Source organism: Toxotes jaculatrix, chromosome 9 (genome assembly GCF_017976425.1).
Source record: "Toxotes jaculatrix isolate fToxJac2 chromosome 9, fToxJac2.pri, whole genome shotgun sequence".
NCBI classification, from domain to species: domain Eukaryota; kingdom Metazoa; phylum Chordata; class Actinopteri; family Toxotidae; genus Toxotes; species Toxotes jaculatrix.
The window spans coordinates 17,457,640-17,468,038 of NC_054402.1; the positions used below are offsets into that span (position 1 = coordinate 17,457,640).

At 40.4% G+C, this 10,399-nt stretch overlaps 1 protein-coding gene across 1 annotated transcript; it reads right to left on the bottom strand.

Annotated features, from left to right (window-relative positions):
- Window positions 1-3,289: 3,289 nt before the first annotated feature.
- On the bottom strand, window positions 3,290-10,343 carry pdcd10a (programmed cell death 10a). The gene is made up of 8 exons (XM_041047352.1): window positions 10,031-10,343; window positions 7,652-7,847; window positions 6,383-6,436; window positions 6,112-6,229; window positions 5,218-5,344; window positions 4,349-4,427; window positions 4,169-4,251; window positions 3,290-3,761 (listed from the first exon to the last, which is right to left on the bottom strand). The coding sequence occupies exons 2-8, from the start codon at window positions 7,739-7,741 to the stop codon at window positions 3,680-3,682; spliced, it is 633 nt and encodes a 210-aa protein (XP_040903286.1). The 5' UTR covers window positions 7,742-7,847; window positions 10,031-10,343; the 3' UTR covers window positions 3,290-3,679.
- Window positions 10,344-10,399: the final 56 nt, after the last annotated feature.

A 10,399-nucleotide genomic window follows, 5' to 3' on the forward strand; every position in this document is an offset into this window, starting at 1 on the left:
TGTGATAAACTGCAGAGTGATCTTGAAATGATGGTTTATGCACCTTTTATTTACATGGCTGACAACGAGTAGTAGACTGCGACAGATTTGTTTATGCTACTGTACTAAATGAAAACAATGGCGAAACCTTGGGGGACAGTTCTTTCATGTTTTGTTTATGAGTGTGATAACTTCAAATCCCGGCTTGTTTTGCAGCAAGCAGCTGGCATAAGTCTTTGTGTGATTACACAGGCACAGCTTCACAAAATTAACACAAAAAGTAGATCCTATTTGTAGCCGATTCATCATAAATATTGCTGTTTGAACAGAGGGAAAACAGGCATTACTTTTCAGCGCCACTGCCACTGAGAGAGCTGCTTTCAATTGTGTAGATTTTACAAAACAACTCAACGGAAAAAATAAAAACAAGTATAGTACTGTCATATCTGCTGGCAAACAAAACCCACTTACCAATGTTGTCTCTCTCCTTCCTAGAGGTCCAGTCAGCTCTCTTGAAACTGTCACTGCTGGATTTCTAGCTGGGTTTTATTAGAGTTGGACAGAGTTTCATCCACTGCAGTCAAACTGTCCAACAAAAAAAAAAAAAAAAGAAAAAACATCTCAGCACCAGGCTCTAACTGTATAATGACAGGCTCTTGGCCTGGCAACATCATTGTCAAGTTACCTGTACCTTGACAGGACTGCTGGTGTGTGTACACACCTCAGTCGAGCAGGTTTTTAATCATACAGTCCATATAGTGGAACTAAAGAAACAGTTTCTCAGTTAATAACGAATTCAAACTTACCAAGACATCCAATTTCATCCCCTCAGTCCACAGTGGGTGTCCACAGCAAACTGTCCCAGAATCCCTATGCTTCTGAGGTGCTGAAACACATCTTTTTTTTTTTCTTTAAATGTATGACATTTCAAACAAATCCTCAGTCTCTGGTTTGTCTATCTTGGCCTTAGCTGGGTCTCGTCCATAGGAGATTCAGCTGATTCCCGGAGCCTGAGCTTTGTGTCCAGAAGTTTGTTTAAGCCAGCGATGTCTGAGAAGCAATCAAGGCTAACAGCCCTGGCTGCAGCACACACACCCACAGAGAGTTAACTAACTGCCCCCAGTAGCCCAGACAGTGGCAGAGGCCACACACCCAGACACTCACACACACACACACTCACACACACACACACACACACACACACACACACACACACACACACACACACACACACACACACACACACACACACACACACACACACACACACACACACACACACACACACAATTCTTTTCTTTTATTAGCCTTCACTCTCAAAGACTCAGGCTAAGTTTCCTGGCAACCAAGTAGTCAAAAAGTGTTGTGTTTGTGAGACCAGGCCCTATCGTCTGCATGTAACACAATATGTGTGTGTGTGTGTGTGTGTGTGTGTGTGTGCTACTTCTATTCACAGATTAGGCACTGGAGAGAAGATAATCTGTGTGAGGTACAATTACACCCCTACACAGACACACAACCTGCACACACACCATAGCTATGGCAACACAATTCACGAGAACATTAGTATTCTACTGCCACTCATAAAAGTGTTCATGCATTGAAACAACTAAAAAATACTGATGTGAACCTGGACCTGAACAAAAATAAAACACACAACACCAGAGCTTTATGGTTCCATTCAAATGCCTTTGAGAGGGCATCCTGTGGGTCACTCTGTGCACACACACACAAACACACACAATACAAAAAGGAAAAAAAGTCTCTTAGGGTTTTGTTATTTATACATCCAACATTGATGTTATCATTTCCCTCCCTCCCTGCTGCTTCAGTGACCAAAACAAATCCCTGTGTGTGACTTAATGGCCTGGAATAACTTGAATTAGCTGATTATGGCGGTCGTCAACGGTGACAGGATCAGAAAATTAGGTCTCAGCAATTTCAATAATAAAGCTTTAAAAATTAACACTATCACAATTGGATTACAGCAGTGCATGTAGGAGTCAGTACAGAGCCCAAAATAGCCCACCACAAATCCACCATGGAAAATCCACTATTATACAGGGAGAAGAATGAAGTTGCTGGAATGGGGGAAAAGAAAAAAAGAAAAAATTGGTGCGGATCTTAGCACTGGGAGGAAAGAGGTGCCATCAAAGAAAACACAACGCAAGGGCAACTGAGCAGAAATGAAGCACTTTCATACAACAATGGGAATCTGAGAAAGAGACCCACTTTTGAAAATCTCTCTCGAATACTGGAACTCTTTCATTTGCAATAAAAAGGAAATGGGGTTTTTCCACACACTCTTCATGACTCTGGTTGAATAATTGTTTGGAATTTCAGGTTTCCTATTTTAATATCTACTTTTGGCTGAAGGAACACTGTCATGGCCATTGCAATTAAAGTATCAAAGAGCGAATGAAAAAAGAAAAAGAAATGTGATGCATTCATAGTCATATACATTTGTACACTTGACTTATTTCAATGTTGCTGCTTCAAATTCCTTGACAAGTGGATAAAAATTCAAGTAAGTTGTTAAAGTCAACTCAATTCTTATCCTAAAACAAACTTGTCTACTTACTCTGTTCATAGTCTTCTTCATTGTCAAAGCGAACCTGAACCGCCTCCAGTAGTAGTGGATCCTGCAAACATGTTCTTGAATGCTGGGGTGTGTCTGCGGCTGCAGCTGTGTCCCAGTACCGTCCCAGGTAAAACTGTGGTGCAAACTGGAGTCTATGATAAAAGCTGCTAAGTTTTTATAGTTGAAACAGGGCTTTCTGACATCTATTAGGATCTATTCAGATCAAGCACTGTGACAATACTACTAATACTATGCCTTCTGCTGTATATCTTTTATATAGGTGGGGGGGGGGGTTCACATACAACCCCGATAGATAAACATGTCCTAAAGAACTCTTGGATCAGATCAACCTTTCAAGATTTTGCATTTGTGTTCTTGTATATTTCATATATTTCTGTAACTAAAGTGAAAAGGATGAGCGTACAGCTGGTGAGTCACTGCTCACCTGGACGGGCTGTGTTTATGATGCACTGGGTGAAGCAGCGCTGACTAGAACAGTACAGGACAAAGAGAGCAGACAGTGAGTGAACACAGTCTCTGTTTCAAAATCCCAAACATTTCTCCAGACATTGATTTCTTGACACGATCTGAACATATCACATTTAAGTTGAAAACGATGCACGCTGACAGTGGCAGGATGTTACTGCCAAGTAGAAGACGCCACTGTGTGTTTTTACAACCAGAAACGACAATAAAATGAAGTGAAAGCCCAAAAATGTGGGGAATGTGTTTGGAAACTCAATGCCACTTCTTTTTATTGTAACTTTTTAAGACTTTGGCAATTGCTAACTTTTAAGGACATTGAAAATGAACACATTTTCCCTATACTTTTTTTAGACATACACAGTGCTGAGCAGGAAGGGAAATATATAAAGGAATGAAGAAATATCGACTTAAGAATCTGATAAAAGAACAACATAAAAGAGAGTTAAAAATCCCTGGCAATTACTGTCAGCGTGATTTGCTTTGAACCTCAAACTACCTGATCTCCCCTTAAAGCCACAGAATCACAGTATAAATCATACAGCCCAAGATAATACAATGTCTTTACAAATTACACAGCCTCATATCACCTTTTCTCAAATAAAAATGTCTGTCAGTGTGCGTGTTCTCAGGCTGCTACACCACAGTCTTGAAGGCCTGCAGTATCATGTTGGTTTGGTGGGTGAGCCGGTTGGCGCTGACGAACACGTTTATCACTCTGGAAACAACCATGACAGAGAGACAAGGACGCACGCGTCAATCATACAGCAAAGAAACCATGGCAACAATATCAGGATTGATCTGGGAAACATTTTGATCTGGCTGGAATGGAGAATGTCAGACTTCAGAGAATACAAGCTAGCATGAATCCACAGGAAATGGGTCAAGGGAATTATTCAGCAGCGGTGGGATTTGATAGAAGCGGGCCTGTGATCAAACAACCATTTACATGATGGTGACAGTGTGTGTGTGTGCGTATGTGCAACTATTAAATTTGTTGGTAGTTGTGCGTGTGTGCATGTGAAAAAGAAAAAGGTTGAGGAAGTGAGTGAGAAGACAGAAAAGGAAGAGAAACAGACAGAGAAAAGTCCTAAAACAGAGAAGAAACCAGAAATGGTGTCATACTTTCCATCTTTGAAGTAGGTTTTGAGAGTGTCGCTGAAGCTCTTGGAGTATTTCACAAACTCTTTCTTCTGCTGTTCCAGTGCCTAACCAATAAATACAGACAGGCTTTCAGCTCCACTTATTTCACAGAGACTGTTTGTGTGTATGCATTTTTTTTTTCCTCTTCATGTATCTACTTACCCGTCTGTTCTGATACTGGTATTTCCTGAAGACAGTATTAACTGTGTCTAGCAGCTCCTTTATGGCACTGGCAATGTCTCTGTGGATGACACAGACAAATAAAGTGCATGTTTAAAAAAAAAAGAAAAAGTCTCTCAAAATCTGTCTGTTTTTATCAGGCAGTGATAACCCTGAATCTGCAGTTCTTTGATCCTGCCCTGTTGTCTCCCTTTCTTCCCCTGTTCTCACAAACATGCGCTCACCTTCAACTTTTTTCTCCCCTCGGACGCACTTGAAATCTGCCCTTTCATAACTCCAATGTTTTGGTTTTTTTTTTTTAGCATTCCCTTTGAATTGACTTTATTTCTAAGCTGTCCGCTGGGTAAGTAACTTAAGCAGTGACTCACCAGGAGTCCTGAATTTGATCAAAAATAATGGCACAGTGAGCCGAGGAAATGAAACATCTCTTACTTTCTCTCCATAGAGTGTGTGTGTGTGTGTGTGTGTGTGTGTGTGTGTGTGTGTGTGTGTGTGTGTGTGTGTATAGTGCAGTTGATAGAGATAACAAAAAACAGGACTTCTCACCAGATTTGATTTCACTTCATGTTCTTATCCATCCATCCATTCTCTATACTGCTTATCAACTTAAGGGTCAAACAAACTCTGGATGTATACGATTTAGGATGAATTCAAGCACAGTTATCAACTTCTTCCACCATATTAAGATATTGAATCACCCATTAGGAATTATAGGCAAAAGTCCTCGAGACATCTTCTGGCAATGTATTCTATTAATACAAGAGGTTTGACTTTCATGTAGAAATAAACCTGGTGTATACTACACTCACGCTCACACACACCAAAATCATTCACACACTGAGCTGTCATACTTGATGGTCTGTAGGAAGCCCACTCTGTCATTGATCTCATCCGGTATGGTGCTGAGGATGTGTTTCAGAGCTCGGGCCCTCTCGTTCAGCTCCTGGAACTCTGGCTCTCGCCTGTCAATCATGAACTCTGAAAACACCAAGAGGATGAGAAAAATACAGATCTCAGTGACAGGCACATCACCACATATGCAAACAACTACAGGACACACTAAAAATTAAGCAATTAATCACTGTGGCACATGTAAAAAATGCATGCCTGCAATGCAAATGTATGAAATGAATACATGGTCTAGTATGTGTGTGTGAACATGTGTGCACACACTTTAAAGTGGAAGTGTTCAGTTTGTTGAGTGAGGGCAGCATTAAGGTAGAACCTGGGATGTGCCATGCTGGAGGTACATTTAAAATTCACCCAAAATGTGTGTGCATATGCGAGTGTGAATTCATTACTACCATCAATCACTGTACACGGCACAAGGAATTCAATTACAGACAGAAACCAAGGAACATTTGAGAACAGGCAGAGGAGTCGATTTGTGGAGAAACAGCTCCCCCTGGTGGACAACAGAGGTCACGTCATACGATGAAAGAATAACAGAAACCCCAGCCAAAGTGAGCTGGTAATCATCCAGCCCGTTGAAGGGTCCTTAAGCAAGACAGTCAGAATTGTGCCTGTCCTGCCTCTGGAGGACAGAGCAAGAAACAGATGCATTTCTGTCTCTGGAGTTGATACCGTGACATAAGCTGATATGTAAACTGCAGCAGAAGAAAGTTAATGTTTTCCAGTTCAAAATGCCATTGTTACAGTTGTATGGTTGTCCTGTGTGACAAATCATATCCCCACCCCCCCCTCGCTCTCTGCTCACACCATTCATCAAGCACCCAGCATCCTACCTTCCACATCGTCTGCAGCCATGCGAAGCAGAGACTCACTATAGTTGATTTTTAAGTTCTTCTTCTCCAGTATTTTGATAACAATGTCCTGGGTCAGACCGGGGTTCTCCTTCTCTGCCTTGAGACACACAAGCACACAGCTGCACTCAATGTATCAAATCTACAAATCGACAGAAAGTTGATAGACTTGTTTTGTTTTTAAAGTAAAGGTAGAGGCACAGGCATTACAAGAGAGATGGCAGTTCATTCCATGAAACGTAAACAAACTAACCTTTATAAAAGCTGCTCTCAAGGTCTGCGCTGCTGATAAGTTGACTTGCTCCAACTGCAAGTTGGAATACACAGACACACAAACATAAGCCAGAAGCACAAAGCAGAACACACACACACACACACACAGGCTAGCTCTTATCATGGTCTCTCTTCTGGCCTGAAATGTAATTCCGCAGAAAGTACATACCAGCCAGACAACCTGAAATTTCTGGTGTTACACAGCTCTTCCCCGCTTCACCTTCAAAGTTCTCTGTTTGCACACCATGTACACACACGTTTTGGTTTGAATTAAAGTATCTCTTAATGATCACGCTTCATCAAAGGAGAAGTTTGAGGAAATTGCAGTTTAAATTTGAAAATTTTTGGAGTGTGGACAGACAGACATGAGGGAAGAGAAGGATGGGGAATGAGGGACAACACCACAGACTCACAGGCCCCCCTGGAAGCTGTTAAAAAATAATAATAATCATGTTGATAAAGCTACAGTGTTTGTCAGGCTCTTAAACACAATACTCCTGTTTTCTGGGATACAATAGCCCCGCTCTTTAAGTACCTGTGTGTGTGTTACCCATTGATTTGCTACATAAAGAGCATAGACGTCAGTTTTAAATCATTTTCAGTACAAACTGCAATGTGATTTCTTTGATAAATGAAGTCCATTGTTTTGTTTGCAAGTATGAGCTACCATATACAATATTCTCTATTGATTTCCTTTGCATAGCACCTCTTGATGTTCCTGTGTTGTTTACACCCCTGAGTCCTTTATAGTTTGCCATGTTTGGATTTGTAATGTTGGCATTTGTAGCATTTGTAGTTAGAAATGAACCGAAATACATTCCTTTTTTTTCTATTTTTTTAAATACTAGTAAATATACACAAAGTAGATCTTAAATAAACATGTAATGTCAATAAAGTATAATAAAAAGTATAATAAAAACACAAAAAACCCAATCAATGTGCATAATTCATAAAGACTTTGATAAACAACCTTCAAGCACAGTGTGATACACAGATCTATATCATGCAGATGTAAATATTTTTCATAAATAGATATAAACATTCATAAATCTTCCTCTTTTGTAATTCTACTGTTTCTCTATTTCTACTCTGACACACCACAAACCTTTGAACTTTGCACGAAATCCTATTCACTGCAAACCTCAACCAGCATTTTCATGAAACACACACTACAGCTTCTCCTAGACCTTCAGCTATTTACTTATTTATTTATTTATTGTTACTTCAGCTGAAACTCTGCATTCTTCACCTGGTTAAAGACAGGATACATCACAGTGTAGAGAGCCATGGAGACTATCGAGGCGGTGTCGGCTTCATTCTTCATGTCGTCCATGGTCATCCTTGACCAATCAACGGCCCTTTGTGTGTGTGTGCTTGTCCACTGATGCCAGTCTCAGCGCATTCAATCACTCGCGGAGACTGACAGAATGGGAGCAGACGAGGACCTGAAGAAGAAGAAGACAAGACAGGTGAATAAGCAGGGAGAGAGAGAAGATGGTGGATGGAAATCACACAGTAGGGAACTAAAAAAAAAAAGTTAATTAACTGCATCATAAATTGGGGGTATTTAAATGTTGTTGTGTTAAAAGAGGGAACTTAAGGTTTGGCTAGTCAAAGATAAAATAAATTCATTAAAATACATTTTTTATAATGGTTACAACAATTCACCAGCTCTATTCCTTCCACTACATGTCAAGAAAATCCCATGTGTGTGACTTCCCAGAAAGCCTTTCACTTATAGACATGATCATCATGAACAACCACATTGCAAAGTGAGTACTTTACTGTTCCACTGGATGCACTGGTGACAAAACTGGCATGACTCATACCTGAACAGGGAACACCCTCTCCAGTATTACTGCTGCAATAAAAATATCACTGTGATAAAAATAGAAACTTGGCTCAGACGCTCAATGAGTTTTTACCTCAGCCTCGTCACAAGGAAGCAGTGAATCCTGGTGGTCAATATAAAGAGAAAATGATCAATGAAATCCTCTCTCCTTTGCCTGCTTTGTGTCTCTTTCACTTACACACAAACACACACCCATATCTGACATCCCCAGGACCAGTTCTTCCTCAGCCCTTGTTTATTGTCTGACATTTTTACGGCATCTATTAAGACGTCAATATTCATTCTACTCATAATATAACAGATAATTAAGCAGAGGGCAGGGAGACTCACTAACATACCGTTCAGGAGTGTGTCTTTTCAAGATTACAATGAGTCAACTTCAGACGGCCTTGAACTCCAACTATCAGAGAGCTCTTTAGTCGTTTCTTTGAGGATATTATTACTGTTCTACAGTATTTTTTTGTGGTGACAGAAACATTGATTTAAATAGATTAACTTGTTAAGACTGTTTTCTTGTGCCTCATGACTTGGGATAGTGTCCTCTGTTTCTTTCATAAATATATTCAATTTAGGCAGAGTTTTGTTTGGTCCATCATGGGGTTAAGTTTACATCTAATGTGTGTGCAAATATATGTAGCTTTGACATACATAAATAAAATAAAATAAAATAAAATAAAATAAAATAAAATAAAATATCAGAAAACTTTAAGGAATAACACTTAGCAAGGATATTTCTTGTCCAGACAAAAACAACACTGTCCATCTTGGTCAGGTTTTGAATAAGAGATAACTGGTGATAAGCATGGAAAGTCAGCTGTCAACTCCCAAAACACATGAATTCAATTAAGGCTGTGTCAAACCATAATTCATCTGTTACGCTTTAGTCAGTCTTCAGTAAATGAATGTGTAAAGATCTGTTTAACACAGGTCAAGGTTGGTCCATAGACGTAGGAAATTTTAAAGACTAGAAAGTGGAGGGGTAACAGTGCTCTCTGCATATAGGACCTGTTTTACCTATTTTACCCATTTGCATATAGATGGTAAACCTTTCTCCAGAGGGATATTTCAACTTGTTAATCATCAGTGTAACAAATAATCATAATGACTCCATTATATTTAAGAGTGCATGCAAGAGGGTTCTGGTGTTGTGCATGATGGCCCACTAGGGTATCTTAATGGCAATAATGTCAGTATGCTATGATAAGTATAAACCAGGGAGGACAAAGGTCTTTTGGACAACTTTTTGACTCATTTGTTTGGACCATTACAATTCTCCCTGAAGCACTTTACCACAGACTAGCCACAACAGCAAGTTGCGGTAAGTCAGCAACCACTGTTTTGCATGTATCATTACCGTCCAGCTGAGCTCAAAGCCACCCGGACACAGTGCTCGTTCACAGTGACCGTCCTTGATTGAACACAAAGTACACTGAAAAAAAAAACAGGCGCTGACATTTATAGATCGTTCGCCATAATTTTGTGGTGATTTTAAACCAAATTATCTTGCTTTCTCCTGTAATGTTGCGGTGAGCACTGTGGCAACCACAACTGTGAGTAAAGACACAGTAAAGTTCCCTGTTTGACAAGTGCTCGATGGGTGGTTCCTTCTCCGGCTTCGTCTAACACACCCTTCCCCAGAGGATGCTGTAGTGCCACCTCCACTGTTACTGTAACCCAACAACCTTAACTACCTGGAAGTAACAAAAACAAACAAACAAAAACAAAAAACACATTATCTGCGATGGAGAATGTTTACAGTCACAGCGCGACACTTACCTACGGTGAGACAGCCGCCGTGCAGTGAGGCGAGGAAAAGCAGTGTGCCGATGTCAAGGAGGTTAACAAGCGAACAATACCTTCAGGTAGCCTGCTAACATGAGATTAGCAGCTTAGAGCAGGTGATCAGCTCCGTCCTTAGCTAACGAGAACTGTGTCTCTAGCTATGTAGCTGGTGAGAAAACGCTGGTGACATAAAATAATAATAATAATAACAGCCAACCGGTTCCGTTATTTCCTCCGACACGCAGCTCAGTCCCTCTTGTTGTGGTTAGTGTTTCATTCAGGAAGTTTTCTGCCCGACTAAACTGTGGCCGAGAGCCGGAGTGGGCGGTGTTGAGAACGGAGAGGGTGGTTGTAGTTCTTTCG

Coding starts and splice junctions, on each gene's coding strand:
- pdcd10a (XM_041047352.1), bottom strand. CDS start 7,741: ATGACCATGGACGACATGAAGAATGAAGCCGACACCGCCTCGATAGTC. Junction 5,345..6,111: donor GGCTGCAGACGATGTGGAAG/GTAGGATGCTGG, acceptor TGGTGTTTTCAG/AGTTCATGATTGACAGGCGA. Junction 4,428..5,217: donor GGCTTCCTACAGACCATCAA/GTATGACAGCTC, acceptor TGTCATCCACAG/AGACATTGCCAGTGCCATAA.